Below are 25338 nucleotides of genomic sequence, written 5' to 3'. Positions count from 1 at the left end.
GTTAACCGGAGAAAGTTTGTATAAATGGCCTGATAGTTATTTTGAACGTCAAACGATCTAGTCTTAGTTCTTTATACTATCCAAGATATAGCTAGTATTGCTTCCTCCAGGGTAACCTTACTTTCAATAATTGAATAACTGTTTTGATATAACTTCAAAGCGATAGTATTTTAGAGTAACCTGGGGATTTAGAATAAGTTTCAAGAGATGACTAGAGTTGGAGGACCCGGAGAGTACAAGCTTTTTTATCTTAACTTCAAACCTGTATTGAGCCCCAAAATTATCTCATACTCGCTTCTTGGTTGCCAATTTCAGATCTAACCTGTATAGAAACACGTTCTGGCACACCAACAGCCTCACAAGCAAGACCCATGATCACGATAACAACCTGTGCAAGTCTCGCATCTCCCTTAAAGTTAAGATATCCCCGTTGGTCCACAAGTATGTAGTCCTTAGGGTGCTCTCCCTTGCGATTTCTGAAGTCAATATTGGAAATGTTGCCATTGGAGTTTACCCTGGCTTTCAGTCGGACGTCCAGATTATCGCTCTCGATACGGAAAGAGCCGGGTAGGCCATTGTGGTAGATCTTGATATCGTTGATGTAGCAGGGCCCGCTAGGATCGGAGGAGGAACTTGCTTTGGAGCTCATTATGGAAGCTGATGGTTAGTATAGAATGTTTTGAAGAACAATGTCACAAGAGGTATAGTGTATATCAATGGGGAGGTGCTCTTATAGTTGCGAGGAGGTTCAAGGGTAGCCAGTCTACTTTACGAGTCAGTCACATCGAGGACAGCGATAAAGAACAACCAAAGTTCAGCATTGAATCATTGTCGATAATTCCACAATGCCTCCATAACCAAATCTACTAGTGGCGCCAGGCCATCACCATATCCCTTCAGATCCACCCTTTCTCAACTAACTGTGATGAACAGGAACCTTTCGGTACCTGACCGTCTCAACACCAGCATCATCGAACGTCCTATCAGCAACAACTTTGTATCCTCCAATCATCGGGAGAATCTTAGTCCAGAATACCCAGTAAACAGCACCGAGAATCAAAACACCAACGCCAACAACAGGAAAGACGTAGTACGGATATCCATCGGCGTTCCAGTCACCATCAGGCGGGATGAATGGTACGAAAGCGAGGAAGATGTTGGCAAGGAGGTAGAGCACTGAGATGGGGAGGTATGTGTGCCATGGTGATGTCCAGTTCTCGGATTTGCTGAAGTGTAGGTAGATCAGACCGGCCGTGACGAAGCCGTTGATCCAGGAGCCAGGGTATGTGTACCTGAATCTGTTAGCGGTGATTCATATGAGGAGGAGGGAACTTACAAGCTGACGATGAAGTTGTAGGCCGGACCAGCGGGTGGTGCAAGGAGAACCACAACAGTGACAAGCCAATGAAGAAACAACTGCGATGATTAGCTGATGCGTTACAAGATTTAGGGATGAACCTTCCGGGTATCAGTAGAATTAGTAGCTAAGAGCATAAAAGACGAAATAATTCAGTTACCTTATGCTAGCTTAGACTAGCATTCAGAACTTAATTTCGTCTCTTATGCTCACGACGGCCAATTCCTCTGTTACCCTTCGGTAGAGGGTGAACTTACAGACGGAGCCGGTGAGTTGAAAGGCTTGTTGGATGCCCAAAAGCGACTGAACGGTAGCATACCCTCTTTAGCCAGCTCCTGGTTCACTCTCGAATGGGCAAACGAAACAGCCAGAACATTGCCCAGATTGCTCAACGCCACAAAAGCAGGCAGACTTCTCGCCGCAGCGCTCTCGCCGAAAACGTTCCTGAAGAACAGGCCCGCGACGATAGCTTCAGACTTTGCAAGGTCGGATTTGGGGATGGCTGCGAAATAAGCCACGTTTGCGAGCACGTATAGAATTGTTACGCCTCCGATGGCGATGGGTGCTGCGACGGCAAGGGTTTTCCTCGGATTTTTCAATTCGCCGAGGACGTAGTTTGCGTTTTCCCAACCTTTGTAGCTGTAGATAATGTTTAGGAGAGCGTTGGAGTATGCGTATGCGCCACCGCCGCCATAACCGTCTCCATCTTCAATACGGAAGGCATTGTCGAAATTGTGAGGATTTGGGACGCGACGATGCCCTGCAAGGGCTGCAAAGCCTGAGAAAACAATGAACAGAAGGATCACGACTTTGAAAACGCCGAGGACGTTGAAGAGTCGTACACCCCATTTTGGAAGCGTGCTGTGAAGAAGAACGGAAAAGCTGACGCATGCAACAGCTATACCTCGAGCTTCCCACCCGTCGGGCGTTTCCTTCCCCGCCGCGAAGAGAATGTACCTTCCAAAAGCAAGAGAGTTACCCGAGGAAAAGCCAAGAAGGATCATCTGGCTTGCCAAAACACAAGTAGCCAAGTATTTTGGGTGTCGATAAACTCTCTCAAGATAATTCTTCTCGCCGCCAGATCTAGGAATTGCAAGTCCAAACTCGAGAAAGACGCTAAGACCGCAAAAGGTCAAGAAGCCACCGATGATCCATAGCATGAGACATACGCCCACGGATCCGGTAGCTGCGAAAATACCCGATGGCGTGGAGAAGACTGACAATCAGTTTCGGTCTTGCAAATGTTATTTGTGAGTGAACTTACTTCCTGTTCCAATCATCTTGTTAAGAATCAGAAAGACAGCGCCTGTAACGCCAATCTTTCGATCCTCGGTAAATGCAAAGTTTTGCGCATCGACGGTACTCCCGTTGTCGGTATCAATAGGTCTCTCATCGCTGTTGAACCCATCGTAGGGCTGTGAGCGAAAGCCATCAACGGCCGGGGCTTTCTTTGAGTCGGCCATGTCTGGCCCAAAAACAAAACATAGCGGGACGAGAAGGCCTTATAAGCTGTATGAAACGCAATAATGTGATGCAATGACGATGCATTGCAACACAAAAGTTCCTCCTCGATGGGTATAAAAAAAAGTGACAGTAAAAGAGGTGAGAGACAAAATGGTTAGGTCACTTTCCATCACATAAAACCAGTCCTTGGACCAATTATTTCCAACACCCCAACCCTCACAGATAATCTTTTCTGCCCCCACGATGTCGACATCGAATCCCAGCATCGCCAAGATATGCAGATCTACCCCAACGGGAAGGTCAAGACTAAGTAGCGGGCGTTTTGACCCGGCCACAAAATAAGCTCTTAAGCATATCGGGTGGCTGTTGATCACGTTGCAGGGATATAATAGGCTATTTGTGATGATAATATTCTTCATTATTAAGAGTCTATTTTACAAAGGTTCCCAAACTAGAAACAAAAGATGTGGTCCGTCATCTTGGCAGATGCACCAGGTTGCTCAAAGCCCAAGTTGCCAAGCGATGTCTTGGCCGCTTTGATCATACCGGGCGGTCCGCAGAGCATAATCTTGGAGTCAGGCCCAGGCGCGGGGAACTTCTCCTCCATAAGCGCTTGTGTCGCATAACCAGTTCCGTACTTCCAATCCTTGGGCGCGTTTTCAACAACATAGTAAAGTCTGAAATTTTGAGGGTATCGTCGCGCGAATGTCTCGAGCTGCTCGCGGAGCAGAATATCTTGTTCTGAGCGGTTGGCGTAGACGAGGCTGACTTGTGTAAGGTCGCGGTCGTCTTCGCAGATGGCTCGGATGATTTGGAACATGGGAGTAATGCCTGTTCCGCCTGCAAGCATGCCTATTCTCTTGCAGAGGCCACGCTGATAACGCATGGCACCCTTGGGTCCACGGAACTGCACCTCATCACCAAGTTCGAGGTTGGCAAGGTATTTGCCGGTGAGAAGACCATCAGGATAGCACTTGATGACGAGCTCAAGCTTTCCGAGGTCGTTGTTATTTGAGATGGGTGTGTATGACCTGTTGACGGTCTTGCCGTCGATCTCGGCCTTGATAGCCAAGTGTTGACCAGTTGGCAGTCCGAGAATGGTTGTGGGAGTAGGAAGACTGAAAACCAGACGGTAAACGTTGGGAGCAATCTCCTCCTTCTCAGCCAAAGGAAGAGCGTGGTAAGCTGTAGGGTCGAGCCACCCTCTTTGGAGCAGAGGGTTAAGCTTTGTGACCTTGGGCATCTTCTTGTGAGGAGCATAGCTCATGAAACCGCCCTCCTCAAAGTGAAGGTACTTGGAAAGCTTCTTGGCAGTAACGGTACCAGCGACGGTGAAAATTGCCGAAGCGATAAGGAAACCCTCCAGAAACCCAGGTCCAGATCCGGATCCAGGTCTCACCTTGGGCAAGGAGTTCAGGATCTCGGGGTTCATGCGGTAGGCTTGGTGAAGAGCCACGGCGCCAGCGGAAACGACGGCGGTAGCTGTGAGCGCGGTTGCGGTATAACTGGTTCCAGCAACTGCCACGGGAGTCGCCTTCTTGAGAGTGACCTTCTTAGGGGCGTTTCGTACAGGCGCACCACTGTACTCTCCGATGCGGTACTCCTCCATAATCTCAAAGGCATCCTCGGAGTGGCCAGCAGAGTCAAAGTCTATGGTTGAATCCTTTCCAGCTGAGTCAATGAGAACATCGGCACCACCAGGGTGGTCCTCCATGTATTTTGTAACATCATAAACTAAGCGGTCAGCAGAATTCATGCATCAGTCAAAAATCAAAAATTCTTACCTTGTCCCTTGATGATTGTCCAACAATCACCGCGGGTGTTGTGAGCAGCCACTTCCTTAGCAGTAAACGAAGCCATTTTGATAAAGATTGATATTACCTCTTAACCAGAAAAATCAAGTCAAGAGGGCACACCTCATTATATTGAGCGCAATCAAATACAGTCGCATTGACTGGCCGACTAGACTACCCCTTTTAGGTCCAAGCCGAGGCTTATGGGGCTTTCTCGGCCGACTGTGGGTCCGGAACGGCCGAGTCTCCGTGCTGCTCCGTTTGGCGACCTTTGAATGGGCATAATCCCGTCGGTCAAAGCTTCTTTATGGGCCTCAATGGATCGTCAATCCGAGGCAACGGAGTTCGGCTTCGAGATATACGCCGTCGGATTTCTCTTTGAAAAGCAAGAATTGAGATCTGAAGACAAGGACAATTCTTCTTTAATGTTTCGATCTGGAACTATTTTCAGTCAAATTAAATCCGGAACAAGCTACCCTGACTCGGGATATCAATAGTGCCATTAGTCAGACTCGAGAAACGACACTAATAAGAGATACTTCGGCCAACCGCCAAGCCACGTATCAAGATCTGTACCTCGCTAACAGGGCTGCGGAGAATTGTCAGTGGGTACGAAACGCCACCTTATCATGTCGGCGCCGACTAGTCCGTCTAAGCGCAAATATTTTCATGCCCCCTAAAACGTGTCAATAGATTGCAGGGTTCATGACGCAGGTCCACCGAAGTCCGTGTGTGGTCCTCTGCCTCGGCTTGGTCCCTTTTGTCGGGCGCTTTATATAGACCAGCCAGCGACTAGCCATCTGTAAAGTTGCTCGTCTCATTATACCGTATTATTCTTCATCATGGCTACCAAAAGTTTTCATCTTATGGGCGAGGACCCTTCAACGGCGCAGCAGATCGAACTGCCTGCGTCCCTGGATGAGCAAGGTCTCCAGCATTTGATAGCGTCGCATTTTGCAATTGTTGATCCCAGTGGTACGTCAATCGCCAATGAAAAACTCAACAAAAACTGACCTTTTAGGAATTGGCTTTGTCACTGACTCTGAGGCTTTGCCAACTGTCGCTGATGTTCTCGCTGCTGATAACATCTCCATCACCATCGATGGAAAGGCTGTCCGTGAGGTCCCTGGCCCCAAGGGTCTGCCCCTTCTCGGCAACTATTTCGAGGTGTACCCCGACCATTTGGGTAACCACCAGCGCTTGTTTGAGAAATATGGTCCCCTCTTCAAGACGACAAATATGGGTAGCACCATTTACCACACAAACGACCCCAAGCTAGCCACCATTGTTTTCGCAGAGACCGACTTTTTCTCCAAGCGAATCATCGATGGTCACCCTTTGCATCCTATCAAGAACAAGGAAGCCGGTGTTTTCCTTGGTGATACTGACACCGAGGAGTGGAAGGAGGTTCACAAGTTTTTGCCCCCTGCTCTTGGTCCCAAGGCCGTGCGACACTACGCTCCCACCATGCAAAAAACTGTCGAGGATGCCTTCAAGGTTTTTGACGAACTTGATGAGCGTGACGAGGCCTGGAACGTGTATCCCTACATGCTGAAGCTCGGAGCCCAGGCTGTTGGGAAGTTGGTCCTCGGCATGGATTTCCAGCACTTCACCTCTCCTGATGCCCGACCTCATGCGATGGTGTTGAGAATTGCGCAGTCTCTTGAGTTGAACAAGAAGATCACCTCAATGGGTAGCTGGTACAAGAACCTTCCTTTCGGTGACCCTCAGCGTCTGCGAGAGGCCCGTGCTCATATGGAGGCTATGATGACAGAATCTGTTGCCAACGCTGCCAAGGGCGACGGAGATCTGGAACTTCAGGATGCTGCTGTTGAAGCCGAGAACATGGTTGACTATGTCCTTCGTGCCAGTGATAGCAAGGGTAACAAGCTTCCTCGTGAACGTATCATGGAGCCTCTTGTCGTTGCTACCGGTGCCGGTTTCACAACAACCAGCTCTCTTCTGTCTTGGCTTTTGTATGGCCTTGTTGCCTACCCTGGCATGCAAGAGCGACTTTTGCAGGAGATGGTTGACAACGGATTTGACGAGAACACTCAGATCACCGCTGAGTTGACCAACAAGCTCACATTCCTTGACAAGTACATCAAGGAGACCCAACGCCGCCACAACCCCTCCTACCAACCCGCCAGAACTTCAGCTGTCGACATGATTCTTCCTGGCGGTTACAAGCTCCCCAAGGACTCTATCGTCATTCCCGCCCTCCACCACATCCACAACAACACCAAGATCTGGGACAACCCTGCTCTGTTCGACCCCGACCGCTGGGACACCGACCGTGTCAAGAACCGTCCCAAGGATTCTTACATCCCCTTCGCAACCGGTCCTCGTATGTGTATTGGCTTCAACTTTGCTCTTCAAGAGGTCAAGGTTTTCCTACCCAAGCTCGTGTACCGATACAAGTTCAGTCTTGCTCAAGATGGGCCTGTGGAATATGATCCCATGTTCCAGTTGATTCGCCCGAATAATCTGTACGTTAGAGCTGAGAGGAGAATAAAGTGGCCATCAAAGAGCGATTAGAGCTGGGTTAGATTTAGACGTATAGACAAAAGTATATAATAGCATAATGTACAATAGATATTAAATGAGCTGCGATTGGTCCTAACAAAATCCGTGATTTGTATATGTTGAGTGGGGTCTCCGAAAGCTTATCCTCGTAACGCTCTCAGGGCTGATTCACGGGCTAGCAATTCTCGCGGTTCGCCCGTCTCGATTATTCTACCACTTTCCATGACAACAGCAATGTCGAAGTCTGTGACATGATCTAATTGATGTGTGACTTCAATGATGGTGCGGCCATGCATAACTTCTCGGATGATGTTGCGCACTTCCTCATCCGTATTTCTATCAACGCTGCTTGTTGGTTCGTCGAGAAGGACAATGGGCGAGTGAGAAAGCAAAGCTCGTGCAAGACAAAAGAGCTGGAGTTGTCCGACCGAGAAGCCGAGGGCAGACAGATCTGCATCCAGCCCTCCACGAGTTTCAACAGTCGGCCATAGGGTCGTTTTTTTCAAAGCTTGGATGAGCATCTCATCTGCCTGAACGCGCTCTTCCGGGTCCAGGTTCTTCCGCACAGTACCTGACAAAGTGATGGGGTCTTGAGGTATTGTCAGGATCCGCGATCTGATATATTGTCGTGATATTGTTGCGAGGTCTTGGCCGTCGATGCGAATAGTTCCGCTCTGGATTTCTAAGAGTCGAAGGATCGAGAGAACGAGTGATGATTTACCACTGCATTGTCAGCTTCGTCCTGATAGATGGGGCGCGTCTTACCTTCCAGAACGTCCACAAAGACAGACTTTCTGTCCAGGCTGTATAACCAACGACACATCTCGCAGAACCGGTTGTGATTCCTCACTGACGAACTTTTAGCCAAGTCTCACGATATTGATCCACATACCTATATGAAGATGTGATCTCTTCAATTTCGATCTTGCCTCCGGGCCAGTTGTCTGGCATTTCTGTCTCCACTTCCTTGTTTTCGTTTGGTGTACTGCCGATGAATGCTTTGAGTCTGGCTATGGCTCCTAAGGACGTTTCCAGAGTTGTCCATTGATCTATCACTGTTGTTAGAGTCAGGTTGAGACCAAGTAAATTGACCATAGCGAGTCCTATCGCGCCTTCACTTGTCGTGCCTGGAACTCGCAAGGCTATCGTAACTAATAGCACCGCCATCCCAGCGACAAAGAGATCAAGTACCAACTCAAGCCACCTCTGGATACAGAACATCAGATAGAAAGGTTTCTGCGATGTGTTCAGCAACTCGAAACTCTCGTTCAAAAGTTCTTTTGACCAATCGAACGAACGGACAGTCGATAGACCTGCAGTGATTTCGGCGAATTGCGTGTAAAGCGGTGTTTTTGCTTCCAGATCAAGGAGTCTCATCTGCCTGGAGGTACGGAGATAGTACTTTTGAATGAGATACAGCGCAAGGAAGGAAAGTGGGAGGAAAGTCCCATAGTAATTTGCCCCAGATGCAACAACTCCTGTCTGTACCAAACCGCGCAGGGTTAAATCGAGGGTGAGATAAAACGCCAGAGGAAGTGACATGTCTATCAGCGTCATATCTTGGCTGAATCGGTTCAAGATGCTCCCGCTCTCGGTTGTTGTGAAGAAATGCAAAGGGGCTCTGCAAACAGTATTCAGAAGCTGCTCGTGGAGATTGTTGGATGACTTTTCGACACCAACGATGAGGAAGTAGTCGATGTTCAGAAGTGCTAGGATCATGGAGGAAATAGCAAGTCCAACATAGCCTCCTGCGTATTTGGCGTCTTTTGAACCCTCCCCTTGCTCTGTCCAGACCCTCAGCCAGATTTGAGGCATGACTTCCAGTACCGCACCAACCACTGAAGCGGGAAAGACAATACTGATGACCTTCCAGCCCATTGATCTAACATAAATCTTGTAGCACCCTGTATCGCCAGTCTTTCGCGACAAATCGATCTCCTTCTTTGGCTCAAGCCTGGCAATGCTTTCTGGAACGGTCTCAGGTGTTTCAGCGGGAGTGATGGCTTTGCATACTTCACTAGGTTCGAATTGGGCGTATGTGACCTGATTCCTAGTAATTTGGCCGTCTTCAACCACTGTGATGTAGTTGGCAAAGGAAAGATAGTGGGCTGGCCGTTAGATCGAGTTTGACAATTTGCGAAGAGGCAGACTTACCATCACTCGTTGTCAGGATGACAGTGCTTGCCCGAAGTAACCCATTCTCCCCAAGAATTCGATGGAAGACTGTATCAGCTGTTGTTTTATCAAGACTGCTGAAGACGTCGTCAAGAACAACAAGGCTGCTACGGGAGTAGACAGCGCGAGCGAGAGCAACACGTTGCCTCTGTCCACCACTTAAAGCCACGCCTCCCGATCCAACAATAGTCTCTCGACCATGAGGCAACTGGGCCAGATCTTCTTCAAGCACACAAGAGTGTATGACCGTGGATAGCCACATCTCGTCCAGCTCTAATTGGCCAATGATGTTTTTGCTGATTGTAGTGTTCCGAAGCCATGGCACCTGGTCGCAGTAAGCGGGAGAAGTCTCCGACTTGACAGTTCCTTCTGATGATATGTTCTCTCCGATGATAGCTTTGAGTAGAGACGATTTTCCACTTCCCACCTTCCCCACAACCATGCTGATAGACCCCCGGGGGATATGCAGATTGATGTCGGTGAGAAGTATACTTCCATCATCGGTGTGAAAGCTCGCATCCTTGAGAGCTACAGCTAAGCCATTTCCAGGATCTTCTGTCGCCATCTTGTTTTGCTCTTTCAGTAGAAGGAACGTCTGAATCCTTCCACAGCCGGCCACAACTCCGGCAATCTGCATCAAAGAAACAAGAAGCATGACAAGTGGCTGAGTAACTAGCGATACCAAGGAAAGCGATGTAAATGCTTCAGCAACATTCAAGCCTCCGTCCGATTTGGACCAGTATATGGCCGAAAGTATTACAACGACCGGCGTTACCTGAGCAGAGACCATGGCTACGTTGTTAGCGATGGCAAGTAAGTGGTGGTAGGCTTACCAAGTGTGGTGAAATGCACTAGTAACCATCGAAATTTTGCAGACACCTTCAACTCTTGAACTCTCAAACCCTGCACAGTTTGGGCGAAGAAGTCTGTAAGACCCATCATCTTGACGCCTTTGATTCGATCCAGCATGGTTGATGTTTCACCCACCCTCCTTTGAACCATCTCGTTCCATCGCATTGTTGCTGGTTCCATTGCTGGGGAGATAACCCCACTCAGAATGGTAGTAACTTTTTTGTTAGCTTGGTTATCTCCTAGAAGGCTCACTTACTCAGTGTTGGTACCAGCACGAGAAGGCTTGGGTGGCCGACTTGACGGTACAGTAAATAAATACCAACGGGAAGTTCGAGTAGGTTCGCCCACATATCGTGTATCGAGGAGCCAGCAGCTACAACTGTTTCGACATCGGTTGTCATGAGTGTAACGGGGGCAGAGTCCTTGACAGACGTCGTCTTGAGCTTTAGCGTTTTCTTGAAGATCAACGATACTAAACCGCCTCTATACATCGTGACCATTTGGAATGAGAGGTGCTTGTACCATGCGCCAGATATGGCAAGGCCGAGATAGATGAGTAGAGTGGCGCCGATGAGACCACTAGAGATCTGTACCGACATTTCCTTCCGGCCAACAAGAACGATAACAGATTGGATGAGGAATGGTTGGGCGAAGTTGAAACCGCTCCGAAGAAGTCGAGGGAAGATGCCTGCCACAAACTGCCATTTGTATGCAAGGAAGGTACACTTCAAAAGGCTAAACTGTCCGTTTTTGGGGTCTGCAGTCGTCAGCACGATCACAAGAACATGGAAGGAGCTATGGGCCTACCCTTCTCCCATTGATCTTCTAAAGGTGCCGTCACATGGCTTGTACCAAATTTTGAATCAATGGCTTGCAAATCTTCGGTTTCAAGAATGCCGCGATGCCCTTGGAGAAAGAGATTATTCAGCCACCAGAAGAGACTTCGATTAACAACGCCTGATGAAGTCTCGGGTATCTTTTCCCCTGTTGAGGGCTTTGGTATTTCCTCGAGAATCAGTAGTATAATTTTGAAAACAAAAGAGGAAGTAAACACAGCCGCGATTGCCCACATTGAACGTATCCAGAAGGTGCGAACCAGGGCAATGTCGAGAATGACTGTAACGGCAAGGTATCCGCTGATGAGCTTGGAAGGTTTGATGGAGCTTATATGTTCAACCCAGATCAAAGAAGCAAGTGCTACCGATTCAACCAGGCTAAGCACAGATTCTGTAATGGCCGTCTTGGTCGGTTTCGATTGAGACCACAACACGACTAAGGCTATCTGTAAGCAAGCATAGCAGCCAGCCGCAGCCTAAACTGTTAGTGAAAGCAGTAGCAGAGTTCAATTCACCTACCAATTTTAGCCACAATAGAGTTCCAATTTTCGACACCTTCTCATTGTTCCGCAGCAGGAGCAGTCTTAGCGGCACCAGTAGAAGAAACAGCCCAGTAGGAAGAAGAGATAGGATACTTTGCTCGAAAAGAATCGTGAAATCAAAAACATTTGCCCGATGGGGCCCGAACTTATCTTCTGCATCCATGGCTTACAATATTTTGAAGGAAATGTGAAAGTTCCATGATTAATCTGTTGATGTTTTATAAGTCTTTCCTGCCAAGGGGAGCGCTCCAACGAACCTGAAGTAGCTTAGTGTCGTATCATAGTGGGGTCATACGGGATACGCAACAACCAGGAAGTCAATACGTGATGCGATCTGGCTGACGACTGCCTGTAAGACGGGTGAAAGCGGGACTTTTCATTCCTTCCTTCCCATCTTTTTCGAATTTCCTATCGATAAGAGTAATCGGGTTAGAAGAGATCAGCGCCAGCCGCCCAACCAGCAGTACCCAAGCTTCTGTATCTCTCACCATCAACCACCATGCTCTGCGTGAGGTGCCAAGATCTTATTGCTTCTTCAGTTGAACTATCAGATCTGGATTCATTTTAACATCATACATGTATCGAATATTTCAGGATCTCGGGAGAGGCAAGATGCATGATATGCGCCACAATTTGGTTCGAATTCTTACAATGCATTAGCCCTGATCTGCTTATCTACGTGACACATCAAAGAAAATGTGACGCAAAATACCTAGACATCAGATTGCCCTCACAAGTGCGATCTCGTACTAGATAGGTATCAGATGACTAATAGTCGAGAAAATGGGTAAAGGCAATATATTGAAAAGAACTATTTAGCTAAACTCTATGGAATTTTCGAAGGAATAGAAGATTAAGCAGATAGATGAGAAAGGGAAGTGAGTGATCCAGGCGATGAAACCTAACTGAATTTCAAGAACGAAGACGTGTGGGAACATCAAGCGAGATGTTGCCGAGTGAAAGCGGCGATTCGATGCAGGAGTACCTGTTAACTTGGACAAAGCAGCTGACAATCTCCCGGTGGAGTAAATCTAGTTCTGGGTTGGCTGAGAGTTGGCAGCCTTGTTGGTCTTGCAAGCAGACCCCTTACCCTCGGCCTTAGCAGCCTGGGTGGCCTGGGTTCCGGTGCGGACCTTGGTGATGATAGTCTTGGGGCTGATGGTATGCTGCTTGTTGTCCTTGTTCTCAGAGCCCTTGTTCTCCTTGGTGTCCTTGTTCTCGGTGGTCTTGTTGGCCTCAGTCTTGTTATCCTTGTTCTGAGTAACCTTGGTGTTCTTGCTGTCCTTAGAGATGTCGCTCTCGTTCTCCGTGGTGTAGCTGGTCTCCTTGTTCTCGTTCTTGGAAACCATGGTAGCCTTTGCCTGCTCGTTCTGGACCTTGGTGGCCTTGGCCTTGGCCTTGGACTTGGCCTTGTTATTCTCCTTGCTACCAGACACAGCAACCTTGGCAGCCTTGGTAGCCTTGGCAGGAGCGTCCTGAACCTTGGTCACCTTGGAAGCATTCTCAGAGACCAGGCCGCGAGGAGCATCCTTAGTAGGGGCAGTAGTGGGAACCTGCTTAGAAGAGCATCCCTTGTCAAAGACAAACAGCTTATCGCTACGAGCAGGAATCTTGGCAGCGGCAACCTTGAAGAGCTTGCAGATGGGAGTCTCAGAGTTATCGGGAAGACCGTAGAGGAAGCTCAGACAAGAGGTGTCGGCCTCGGCAAGAGCCTGACAGTCCTTAGCAGTATCTGCGGTAGTCGTTTTGTAGGGCTCGACATCGTCATTCGCAGAACCAGAAGCGGCACAGTTGCACTTGGCAGAGCGACGGACAAGCACGTTCTTGGGAACGGTTCCCCAGGGCTGATCGGTGGTAGGGGCAGAAGTGGGAACACGGTCGGATGCACACTCCTTGTCAAAGACGTGCAGACCATCCTTGCGAGCAGGAACCTTGGAAGCCTGGACGTCGAAAATAAGGCAGCTGGGATGAGGTGCGCCCTTGATCAATCCGAAGACAAAGCTCTTGCAAGTATCGTCCGAGGCACAGACGGTTTGGCAGTCAACGGCAGTGTCGGCACTGCCAGCGTGGTAGGCCTTGATCTTGCCGTTGGCGGACCCAGCAGGGGCGATGTTGCACTTCTGGGTGCTCATGGTGAAGGGGATCGCCATGACGGAAGCCATGGAGGCGGAGAGGATAGCGATAGAGGTCTTCATGGTAACGATGTTGTTGGTAAAGAATGTGTTGAAAGTGTTTGAGCGAGTGTAGTTAAAATGATTGTAAGCGAATGTGATTGTTGGATGATGAGATACTTTGGAAAGACGAGGACAGCCTGAAGTATTTATCTTCAAGATTCTCATTCAAGCTTTGGACGAGCTTCGACAGCAAGAAAGGGGTTCCATAACTCAGGGATGACGCGTCAGTCACAACAACGATAGTGTATAGCATCACCATTCTGTGAGTCTGCTTGAAGATGAAATCAATAGTCTTGGAGCTACTGCGCGATGGCTCCATAACATCTTGAACAACTCTCATTGAAGCTCGTAATGTGGGAAATGCACAGCTTCCATTCTACCAAAATGTGAGGCTTTGACACGACATACGGTGGAGGTATGTTAGAAAGGGCCAAAACAATGAATGAAAGCACAAGAGCATAATACGGCCAAAGCGTCAGAATTATGATAATGTCCTACTGAGCTGGAGTTCTCATTCTGGACACTAGCTAGGAACAGTAATCCCCACCGAAGTTATTTATAGAAAGGCATCAAACTAATGAATTACTATAGCACGATCCTTACACAATAGCCAAATAAGCTGTCTTCGGATAGAATAATCCATTCTAATTACTGGAGGCTCGCGTCAAGTTCATCTCTTTTGATGCAGTACGAGTAAGTGAGTAACCAATTTGCATCCTCACAATCTCTACATGTAAGACCATCACGACGGTAACAGGGGTCAGGCCGATCTGTCCAATCAGAGATCCAATGTACTGTTCCGGTATGCTGGCTCTCATTCTGTGTGTCCGGGAACCTTATTTATGTTCCTAATGCAAGTTCGGAAAGTGGGCTTATCGAGGTTCCGCTGAAACGAAACGGCCTCAACCAGTAAAAGACTCGATTTATAATAGCAACTCGAAAGTCATCAGACACTTGAATTTCAATGTACAAGAGGCTCTAATTATCGCACGCGGTCCTAGTTGTGGTTTGATCAACCTGATCTGCGTATATCGTTATATGAGTCTTGCACGAGAATTAAGTTTAGCCCTTGTGAGACGACCAAGATAAATTTTTGAAGAGATTGATAAATAGAAGTTGAAAAGGACTCTGTGAGCATAAATTGATAAGAAGAGATACCCAGGGTATGGATGAGATCGACAAGATTCTCGGCGCTGGGGCTAGTAACGCGTGTCTCCGCAGACCGGGGCAGTTAAGAAAGCTTCGCCTCGAACTAGAACAACAAATGTTTCATGTTTCTTAGACCAGGGTGGGTCATATGCGGCTCTTTGGAGCTGAGCGTGTTCAGCGTCTTTATACGGCATGTGGGTGACGGCTTATGCGTGCGCCGAGAGGCTGAAAATACCCGAGAAACATTGGGGATCGCTTCTGCTCCCGCTCAAATCTAAGCTGAGATCCTGGAAAATGATGGTTTCTGGGACCTCGGTAGAACCGTTGTAAGAGTGATTTCCTTGAGGCTGTGCTAATAGATAATTCCACATAGAGTCGTTTCGATTGCGGAAGATTATGATGCCTCACGTGTAGGCCAGAAAGTGACATCAAGCAGTAAATATTTACAAGTCCGCCAGCTCAGCCATATACAACTCAATATAGAGCACAGGATCATGGATACATCATTCTGGGAAGCCAGGGTTTTATAGTCCCACCATCATGATACAACTGATTCACATGATCACATAAAGTTTGTAGTATTCAAGATATTGAAATGATCGGCCGATCAATGGTCACTAACTAAGGAACTCTAAACAAAATACAAAATCTATATCAAAATCAAACGAGTGTGTGGTACAAATTCTTTTTGGAGTCCTGAAACCCGATTCCAAAACGACTCTTGGCACCAGTGCCATCTGCACATACCAATCGCTACAGATAAACTCCAAAGTCAAACCGAGTCAAAATGATTTGTTTCTCGGGCTGAAGCTAGGAAAGTTGGAGCTTAGTTGTGCTTCTGCTCAGGGTTGATGCTGTTGACAGTCTGCTGATTGGCCTTGGCTTGGTTACCAGTCTTGGTCTGAGCCTTCTGAGCACTGCCCTTGGTCTCAGTCTTGGCACCAGTCTTAGCGTCAGCCTTCTCAGAAGGTACCTTTCCACGAGGCTCAGCATGGGTCGGCGCACTAGTAGGAATCTGAGCCGCAGGGCATCCGTTGGCAAAGACGTAGAGCTGATCATCGCCCTGAGGAACCTGAGCTGGAGCAACCTTGTACAACTTGCAGACGGGAGTAGACGCGTCATCAGGAAGGCCAAAGACAAAGCTCTGGCATCCGCTCTGTGCATCACAGGCATCCTGGCACTTGTCTGCGGTCTCAGCACTGGGAGTAGCGAAGGGCTTGACGTTGCTGTTGGAAGCTGCAGTAGGAGCAGCGTTGCAAGTCATACCACGAGCAGCTACCTTGCTGTTTGTCTTTCCACGAGGATCGTCGTGAGTAGGCTTAGATTGGGGGACCTTGCTGCCAGAGCAAGCCTTGTCGAAGACGTAAAGCTCGTTGTTCTGCTTGGGGACTCGAGAAGCCTCAACGCTGTAAAGCTTGCACACAGGAGTGTTGGCATCGGCAGGAAGGCCAAAGAGAAAGCTCTTGCAGGAGGAGTTGGAAGAGCAAGCTTTGAGACAAGCTTCAGCGGTGGAAGCGTTGGGCTGAGAGATGGGCTTGACGTTGGCGTTGGTGGAAGCTGAAGGAGCGACGTTACACTGCTGGCTGCGGGTGTCAAAGGGATGAGCGAGAATGGTGGTGGCCATAGAGGCAGTGAGCATAGCCATGGAGGTCTTCATCTTGAATGATTGGGATTGAAACTTGGTTCTAGGAACTTGAAGAGTGAAAGAGTGTGATTGTGAGTGAGGAAGCGATTGTTGTGGTTGGTGATAAAAAGAAGCTGTTTAGGAGCAGAGGAAACAGACTCTTTATACCCATCTGGCCAACTTTGATGAGTCCTCCACCCCAAGAGTCCCTTGTCTCTTTGCTTGACGCCTACGAAGAAAGAAATGGCTACGCGTAAGCTCAAGTCGTAACTCTGTTCTTGAGCAATGTCCACCAGCAGAGTCGTTCATCAGCGCAGATCTACTAGACGTCATCTTGCTGACTATACCAGCCGGTAGTTATTCCACATGCCGCCGAACAAAGAAACATAATCAACCCGCATCTGATAAACTGACTGTTCACGAAACATGAAACGACCCATCCCTCTAGTATGGGGCGAAGCTATTCGCGGTGGAGCATACGCGCAGCTAGCTCCCCAACCCTGCATTAAATATCCCGATGGAAGTGTCCGGGACTACTAATGTGTAGGGTATTTTAAGCATTCATGAATTTTCATTATTGATTTCACGGTATCTTTCCTTTTGATAAAGTGTTTTTTTAATGATATAGTGGCTCAGAAGAGCACGGCTATTTCGCAGAGACATCCTGACAACGCAAACGCAATAAGATTCATACATTAGATCCATAGACACATCTCTATTTTATGAATCGATTTGATCTGATTGTACTAATGGTGCCAGAAGAGTAGACCCCATGATTCTCGGGAACTATTATTAGCTCGGACCGTTTCGTTTCAACGGGAACTTAATCCTCCCACTTTCCGATCCCGCATCCGAGGCTGAATGAATGTACCGAGAAGGATGCCTCTCGTCACTCTCAATACGGCCAGGAGCTGGGATAAGGGTCGAGCTAGTTGGTTTTCGTAGAGCTGCGTCGAGACGTCCTTAACGAACCCAGGCAAGGAGATCTTAATAATTTTGGATTGGTCGTTTTGAGGAATCGACTTGAGGGTGTATGTGCCCACTGGGTTGTATTGGTTGAATGTTCTTTGGCATGACTGTTTTGATGATTCTTGTTGTCTACTTTGATGTTCTAGGTACAAGAGAGAGGACATTTGATGAGCTTGATACTATGTTTGAGAGAAAGGTATCTGCTCGTTATTTTGAGAATTACGAGGACCTATAGGCACCATAGGCAAAGGCATTATCGAGGATGACTAACGAGTAGAAGAGTTAAATTATTGCTATAACTTTCCACTGCACGTTTGATCCAACAAAGGTTCACTCCACAGCGCTCGCTGTACTCAGCCGGCAACCAACTAAGCTGAACGGATCAGGCTGTCACTTATCGGCTTGCTTGTCACATCAATAGTGTGCCACCTTCGCTTGCATGCCCAATCACATCCATCCTTATCAGCCCTGCAGCGGCTATTTCATGCAATCCAAAATCAGGCTGCGCCACATTGACACCTTTCGTTAACCCCTCTGTTGACCTCTCATCTCAGGTAGCCCCAAGTCGCCCATATATTCACGATTATACAGCTCCTGTGGCGGTCCTTGCTGTGGTGAAGACGGCATTTCATGCGCCCACTGCGTGCGTCCCAATTCTCCCGGCGGAGGAGTCCGATACTCGGGTGGTGGCGAAAAGCCAGTCATGGTATCCTGTTGGGGTGAAGACGCCCAGGTGTTGCGTGATCCACTGCCTTGTTCGGCTGGGGAGGAAACGGTGGACAGGATAGGGGGTGGCTTGTGGCTAGGATCATCGTGACCAGTCACTGCATACACCTGGCTGACTGTTCTAGCCTCATTTGTAGCCGGCCTTCTTCGCTTCCGCAAGACAAAAGCAAGTACGGCTATCAGTATCACAGCCACGGCGCCACCAACAGCTGCACCGATGATAGTGCCTTTAGATGGGCCCCCAGAGCCTGATCCAGGGCCTTCGGTGACGGAGTCTCCTGTCCCTTCAGCTTTGTCGAGTGTGATTGTGGTCTTGCTCCCTTTGTAGGCTATCACGGTCACGGTATGACTCTCAGTCGTGACCGAAGTTGTGTATTCGGTGGTCCACTCAGTCTCGGTTTCCGTTTCGGTGATTGTTGTTGTGGCCTCTTCTGTCTGTTCAATCGTTGTTGTCGGTGTCGCTCGTCTTTGTATCGGAACACCACGACGTGCTAACCCTTCTGCAAGAGCATTCAAGCTTTCAACTGGACGAATGTTGATCGGCTGTTGTGTCTTTGAGACGGGTAGGCGGCCATGAGACCTATCTCTTTGTGTGGCAACTGGGCTCGATGGTAGAGTACGCTTCACTCTGTGAGCAAGACCTTTTGTCTCCTCCCCAGACGTCGTGTCATCGGTTGCGTCTCTGGTAACTGTAACGTATATGGTAGTCTCTTTCGTCGACACCGACTCCACGGTGGTCGTGGCGTCTGTTGTAGTGGTCTCGGTTTTAGTCTCGGTCGTCCACGTCGTTGTTGTCTCTGTCTCAGTCTCACTTCGTAGTATTGTTAGAGGTGGATGGTGGAGTAGGTAGTTGTAACTCACATCGGATCAGTGCATGTACCAGTGTCTTCGTCGCAACCTTGGTCTTTGTCACAACAAGCCCCTTCGCCTCCGGCTTCTGATCCACCGCAACACTTCTTGTCTGTAGGGCAACAGCCAGGACTTCTTCCTCCGCAACATTGCGCAGTTCTTGTATCCAGGCAGCACCAAAGGTCTTCCGCCGTACCGCAGCACTGTGCAGCCCCTGAACAGCCCAGCGGTTGTCCAAAACAGTCGATCCAACGGTCTTGCTGGCGGCGGTGAAGCCCAAGTTTCCAAGAAGGAAAGGCCTGTCCTGCAAAATTAGGAAAGCCGGTTTCTGTATAAAGACTTGGCCTTGACCATTCTTTGACGAAGAGCTGGACCTCCTCTTGGTCTGTTATATTGAGGCTTTCCAGGCTTTCTTCAAATTTCCCAATTGAGGAAAAGCCACTTGATGTGAATAAAAAGACCGCCAAGCACCAAATCGAGTATGGAATACGGTAACTAGAATTCAACATGGCTCTGGCTAGATCAGTTTGAAGGGTGGGACGATACTTGCGACAGGTATGAAGACATTTTAGCATACTTTATACCGTCCATTGGCCACTCTTACTCTCATCCTTATCAATATCAGCTGTCGAGTTGATATTAGCCTCAGGGCACTTGAAGCCACAACTGCAGACCTTACACCGGCTCTGCTCCCGCAACGGTGAGGCTGAACGGCCCACATGCGTTAGTCTGATAAGAGTTTTGTTCGTTATTTTTCGAAAGATGTGCTCTCCCAGACTGAAATACCCTCCCCATACTCGTCACCCGACTATGTGGCATATGAGACATGCTTAACACGTTATTTCATGATGCAGCGGGCTGCTTCTAGCCAAACGAACCACTGCAGATCACGCATTCAAAGTTGTTTGATACTTTCTGCCCAACGCCAGAACATGCAATACTACTAGTAAGTTTATGTAACACCTACCTTGCCTAATTTAGAAGGTTATCGCTAGGTTAACTTTTAAAGTAAACAAATTACTAAAAAAGGTATATTTAAGTAAATCTATTAAACTAAAGCTATCCTAGGGGGTAATACTATTAAAATTAATATATTAATACTCTTTAAAGCTCTTAGAATTAGCAAAGAAGATTTATACTATAGCTATAGCTATTCTAACTATTAATTACTTTACTATACCGTATTCAACTACTAAAAGTAATAGCTTATATTGCTTTGTATTATAAAGAAGAAGGGTCTTATATTAAAGGCAGTAGGGGCGGTTGTAAGGGCATTGTGAGTGTAGCTTGTGAGGGGTGTTGCATGTTCCGACGTTGCTTTCTGTTGACCTCTGCTGGCCCATATATCCACAATTGACTTGCCTTTTTCTGCCTTGCACAAATGAACTAGCAGAGACGTGCATATCACCATTAGTATGGACAGATGCGATTGGTGTCCTGATTCTTCTTTCAAGCCCCTTGTTGTTACCCCGCTTCAGAGGGTCAGTCAGCTGAGGCAAGGACGGAAAGCCTCGTCGAAAAAGGCAGAATGCAGTAATGGATCTCAAATTGTGTCTGGCTGTCTGACAATCATCTCTTGGTAAGAGGCCATCCAGTTGCAATAGACATCTATTCTGTTAAATTCACCGCTATTCAATTGTTTTGATTGTGCTTCAAAATAACCAGCATCAAACTACCATGTCTGTTGGAAAGATCACTGGTTCTCTGAGTTCCTTCACCGTCGAGAACACGGCCGCGCTTGTCAATTTTAATGTTGATCTCACGCTGTTCCGATGCGAGCCCTTGGCAGAATTCAAGCCCATAGGATCTGCTTTAACCAAGAGAAGAAAGAAAGAGGCCGAGACTGGACAAACACACAAAACGGCTTGCAAGTTGGGGTTCCTTCTGAACGATGTAATTCCAGACACGCCGTTGCTACGCAAAGCCTATGGCAGCCGTGTGAGCGAGATTCTATCCAGACCTGATATCAACCCTCACGGCACCGACGACGATGGCCCGTTTCAGCCATTTATAGGTGCCGACTGCACCAGCATCTGGGCCGCTGCTACTTCAGGAGACGCTGCAATTGGGGTTCTCCTTCTCACTTGCATCTTGGCTCATGCTTTCGACGCCAAGAAAGCGGTCTCTATTTGGTCTGAACTCATAGACCAACGCAAGCGCAATATCCAGCATTTGTTGGAAACAGGAAAAATAGTGAACCCGAACACAGTGGTCGCATGCAACCAAGAGATCACCAGGGCTGAACTGAGAACATGGGATGCAAGTGCCCGGTCCTGGCTACGAAGAGCTGACCTAGCGATGGCATCCCAAAAGACAAGATTTACTCTTATTGCTGAGAATATAGCAATCCCATATCCCGGGGGTGGTACAATGTTCGAAAAGGTTACAGCGACCTGGACAAGAGCTATGGGGGTATTTGAGAAATTACTCGATAACAACCCTCAGCAGGCTTGTGATCGGGCAATTATTTCTGGAATTTACGCATGGCATCTCTATCCGGACCTTGTTGTATTCCAAACAGAAGCCAAGAAGGTGCCTTTCAACGATGGCCTAATTCCAAATTCCGGAGTCCTAAGCCTAGGACTGGAGTACAGAGGCATGCCATCCGACAGCTTCATCCATTGGTCTTTGGCTTTATCTCACCTGAGATACTATGGAGATCCTGTCCAGGTCAAGAGTAATGAGATAGTCACCCGTATACGTATGCGAGACATGTGGCTTCTTGCGCTTGGCTCACTACTTGGCAGTTGGGGCGTGCCGTACACAAGTCTGAGTACTGGCATGGCGTGGTTCGAACAACTCGGACAAAGACTACGTAGCAGCACTCAGGGTAACAGGATCGAACTCTCCTGGGTGTTACGACTTTGCAATGCAGTCACTGGCCTATCTCCCGAGCAGGCTGATACTGCCCACAGGCTCGTCAAATATGGCTGCCGAAGAGGTGGTAATCTTTTTGGGATTGAGGGGTCAGTTCCCACTCAAATAGCATTCTTTGGCCTTTGCAGCCCAGCTTTCATCAGTTCCATGAACCAAGAGGATGAATATGAGGTTGGAATAGAATGGCTTCGGAATGTGTCTGTTCAAGCGGACATTGACGTCGGAGACGTGGTTATTTCGCACTCAGGAAAGATTGGATATCACGATTACACTGAATGGATCACAACACAACCCATCAATCTTCGTCTCACGCAAGACGACACTGATCAGGAGATGGCGGATGATGAACAAGTGAGCTACATGAGGTGGATCCATTGTCCACTAGATGATGACGACCTTACAACGCGTTTGATGCTAGAAGAGAGGGCTAGATCTCTTCGAAAGCGTGGGGAAGCTTGCAAGCTTGTCACTCACCGCGAGGGCTTTCTTTACAGTTACCCCTATCAAAAGCGTAAGATGTACACGTGGCATAACCCGCCACCAATCTTCAAGCTTTACGAGTCTCAAGAGAGAGAAGAGCAGGAAGACTTTATGAATTTCATTGGTCTTCACGACGAAGGATCCAGTAACTACGAACTCCGGATCAGAACCAAGAAGAAAGGTGGGCAGCAGTGGCTCACTATTCTTCGAGAAGCTATTAGAGTTCGTTGTGACATAATTAAAGGGCTAGAATGGATATCAGATCCTGTAAATACAGACAAAGTAGCTGAATACCTGCTCTCATATCTCAGTGTAAGTTCAACAGCACTCCAGGCAGATTACACGCACTAATCCACGTCGTAAGCAAAACCAGCCTGTTTTTACCCCAGAACGCAAACTGAAGCGAAAGCGACCGTCAAATTCACCAGAGCCGTCATCACATCAAGACTCCTTCCAGGGTGCCTTCGACGTGATGGCCAATTTCGTTCCCAGATATCCCGAGATAATAGTTGGGATGAGGGCTCTAGAAGTGGCACACAAACTCTACGAAACACTTCCAGGGGTAACAGTCTCCCTACGTATTATCGAACAGAACTTACTGAAGGCGCATTGGCTACCATCTTCTATGAAGAGAATACTAGATTTGTTGTCGACAAATTCAAGAATAGGCGCATACAAGGAGATAGCCTCTACTCCAGTTGAGGAGCACATCAAGGATATGACCCGCCAGGACTCATTCGCATGTGTTGCTATGTTCGAGTCAGGTCACCTCAACGTCGATCCGTCTCGCTTAACAGAAACTATTGCTTTGTGTTATGAAAACTCAATATTTGTTGCCGAAATATTGCTTCGTGACCCTAGTATAGATACATCGACACTGGGTCTGGCTCACTTGGTTGGCAATGTGGGACATGCTGGTATGGTCTTTATGGTTTCACCTATTGAGCCTCGCATTCGGCCAGCCCAACATGATCCATCACTAATTGATCATCTGCGATACGACAATAGTGTCGCAGATAAACTGCAGGGAACTTCGCTCCACCTTTCCTTCACAACGTGGAAGATGCCACTTGACTGGGAAACAACCGGAGAGATAGACCAAGAGGTTTTTCTCCTAGAGTCCGTTGTATCGGTGCAGGACAAGGGAACGTGGGTAGCCGATATCGATGTTCTCGAAAGGGAAAGAGAAGGCATTGAGATTCTCAAGTTTACATGTGGTTGTTTGGATCCCCATTTCCCAGCTGATGCAGATGCAGTCTCACTTGATACGTGGGAGGAACTTCTCGATCCTCCTCCTTGCGTTGGGATCTTCAGAGCAAAGGATAATTGGGCGGCTCGACTTGCAGCGGTTTCTATCCTGATTCAACAAGGACGTAACCACGTTGCAGTTATCGTTGACGGTGATAGAGTGTGTTGGAGGTGCTTGAACGAAACATATGCTGAACCGGAGCCACATTTTCCTCAGGTACTCATCTACTGAGCTAAACTGTCTACACGAGTTCAGAACTGGAGTTCTATCAATACATCTACAATATTGTGCGAAATACCCCAAGAGTTGAGTCTCACATGGGCTAAAGGTTTACTAAGAGGTTGAGATAAAGGGTTACGCAAAGTCAATTGTTAGCAGTAACCGTTCAGCCCTATGACCAAGCTTTCAACGGCCAACAGTCGCTGGCGCAACAGCCCGAACAAACTTATCGATAAGGGTCTCACCGCACGGGGGGTCAAGCTGTGGTTAGCGCATTACTCCGCCGTAAGCACTAAGCTCCAACACGATTCCTTCAACGCGTCAATCCTCTGCAGATTCAGCTCTTGATCATCGGGCACAGCCAACTGAATTAATCCATTTCCCAGGTTTGCAAATCCAGTGATCCATCAAGCTTGCGACGCCTCCAAAATGGCTAGTCCAGACCCATTTTCTCAAGTCAAACCAAGTTACAAAACAGACTGCGCCATGCCAAAACGAAACATGGATTCATCCTAGACTAATAAGCAAGGGGCCCCTAGCTCTACCGATTCCTTCCAATCTGCTCGGACTCACGAATGCGACCTTCATCATAATATCCCAAATTTATTTCTCTTCACTGCCTCACGACCCATTCCTCGAAAAACATAATTATCGGAACAACAGCAGCTCAACATGTCGCAACAAGCAACTTCTTCAACGCCTGTCGACCCAGACGCCATCGCGCCTCCTTCATACACAGCTAATACCAACACTGAACCGCCTACCGACGAGAAAATCGCAATTGAGTTTGTCTTCCCCGCTCAATCGATCGCACAACGAGCTAACCAGGCATCAGACAGCGACACATCAACGACGACAACCTCCCCGAAGTCGTAACAGAGTCAACATTCCAGCACCATCCTGCGCAACCGAGCCCCCAAACGAGTCCTCCCCCACCCAGCGCGACTGTCTCCCCCGAGCCTTCGAGCGCCATGTACAACGGAACACAATCGCCTCCAATCCTGCAGCACCCTGCCCATGCGCAGCAGCAGCAATATGCCGGCCAAGAGTCGATGTCCATTCCGATGCAGCAACAACCTCCCATGCGCCCTACCGGTCCTACGGTCACTCCGCTTCATTTGCTAGAGAACCAAGCTGATTCCGTCGACTGTCCATTCTGTCAGCGACAGACCGAGACCAAGGTCAAGAAGTCTGCGTCTGGCATGACACAGTAAGAGTCCCTGTTTGGCCACCCACAAGACTTGTCTAACTAGTACAGTATCTACGCTGCGGCGCTCTTCTTCGGAACCTTCTTCGGCGTTATTTGTCCCTACATCTGCCACTGCGCACCAAATGTCAGCCATTACTGCAAGAACTGCGATCGCAAAGTCGCATTCAAGGAATACAGGGGCCAGATGCAAGCTTTGGGTACACCGGATCATTTGAGAGAGGCTTCAAAGTATGCTCCTGCCGAGCCTGCGCAGAAGTAAAGTGTTTT

General features: G+C 48.2%; 8 protein-coding genes across 8 annotated transcripts; 2 read left to right on the top strand and 6 right to left on the bottom strand.

Moving 5' to 3' along the window:
• Window positions 1-280: 280 nt before the first annotated feature.
• Window positions 281-2820, bottom strand: FIESC28_01920 (uncharacterized protein; the record flags this gene model as incomplete). Its single annotated transcript, XM_031156070.1, has 5 exons — window positions 281-657; window positions 922-1292; window positions 1337-1416; window positions 1615-2573; window positions 2622-2820. The coding sequence occupies 5 exons, from the start codon at window positions 2818-2820 to the stop codon at window positions 281-283; spliced, it is 1986 nt and encodes a 661-aa protein (XP_031019902.1).
• A 452-nt stretch (window positions 2821-3272) lies between these two features.
• Window positions 3273-4681, bottom strand: FIESC28_01919 (uncharacterized protein; the record flags this gene model as incomplete). Its single annotated transcript, XM_031156069.1, has 2 exons — window positions 3273-4555; window positions 4606-4681. The coding sequence occupies 2 exons, from the start codon at window positions 4679-4681 to the stop codon at window positions 3273-3275; spliced, it is 1359 nt and encodes a 452-aa protein (XP_031019901.1).
• A 775-nt stretch (window positions 4682-5456) lies between these two features.
• Window positions 5457-7152, top strand: FIESC28_01918 (uncharacterized protein; the record flags this gene model as incomplete). Its single annotated transcript, XM_031156068.1, has 2 exons — window positions 5457-5589; window positions 5636-7152. The coding sequence occupies 2 exons, from the start codon at window positions 5457-5459 to the stop codon at window positions 7150-7152; spliced, it is 1650 nt and encodes a 549-aa protein (XP_031019900.1).
• Window positions 7153-7280: 128 nt separating this feature from the next.
• Window positions 7281-11708, bottom strand: FIESC28_01917 (uncharacterized protein; the record flags this gene model as incomplete). The annotated part of the gene is made up of 8 exons (XM_031156067.1): window positions 7281-7814; window positions 7862-7943; window positions 8033-9248; window positions 9295-10107; window positions 10149-10382; window positions 10424-10924; window positions 10975-11479; window positions 11523-11708. The coding sequence occupies 8 exons, from the start codon at window positions 11706-11708 to the stop codon at window positions 7281-7283; spliced, it is 4071 nt and encodes a 1356-aa protein (XP_031019899.1).
• An 868-nt stretch (window positions 11709-12576) lies between these two features.
• Window positions 12577-13740, bottom strand: FIESC28_01916 (uncharacterized protein; the record flags this gene model as incomplete). Its single annotated transcript, XM_031156066.1, has 1 exon — window positions 12577-13740. The coding sequence occupies one exon, from the start codon at window positions 13738-13740 to the stop codon at window positions 12577-12579; it is 1164 nt and encodes a 387-aa protein (XP_031019898.1).
• Window positions 13741-15694: 1954 nt separating this feature from the next.
• Window positions 15695-16525, bottom strand: FIESC28_01915 (uncharacterized protein; the record flags this gene model as incomplete). The annotated part of the gene is made up of 1 exon (XM_031156065.1): window positions 15695-16525. One exon carries the CDS (start codon window positions 16523-16525, stop codon window positions 15695-15697), a length of 831 nt encoding a protein of 276 aa, XP_031019897.1.
• Window positions 16526-17986: 1461 nt separating this feature from the next.
• FIESC28_01914 (uncharacterized protein) lies at window positions 17987-19545 on the bottom strand (the record flags this gene model as incomplete). The annotated part of the gene is made up of 3 exons (XM_031156064.1): window positions 17987-18933; window positions 19049-19335; window positions 19388-19545. 3 exons carry the CDS (start codon window positions 19543-19545, stop codon window positions 17987-17989), a joined length of 1392 nt encoding a protein of 463 aa, XP_031019896.1.
• Window positions 19546-20713: 1168 nt separating this feature from the next.
• On the top strand, window positions 20714-25330 carry FIESC28_01913 (uncharacterized protein; the record flags this gene model as incomplete). Its single annotated transcript, XM_031156063.1, has 6 exons — window positions 20714-22574; window positions 22638-22705; window positions 22758-23801; window positions 24525-24646; window positions 24697-25071; window positions 25120-25330. The coding sequence occupies 6 exons, from the start codon at window positions 20714-20716 to the stop codon at window positions 25328-25330; spliced, it is 3681 nt and encodes a 1226-aa protein (XP_031019895.1).
• Window positions 25331-25338: the final 8 nt, after the last annotated feature.

This window comes from Fusarium coffeatum (genome assembly GCF_003316985.1).
Source record: "Fusarium coffeatum strain FIESC_28 chromosome Unknown BRIP53273_contig_42, whole genome shotgun sequence".
NCBI classification, from domain to species: domain Eukaryota; kingdom Fungi; phylum Ascomycota; class Sordariomycetes; order Hypocreales; family Nectriaceae; genus Fusarium; species Fusarium coffeatum.
Note: the sequence above shows the minus strand (reverse complement) of the source record. Positions and strands in the feature narration are given on the sequence as shown.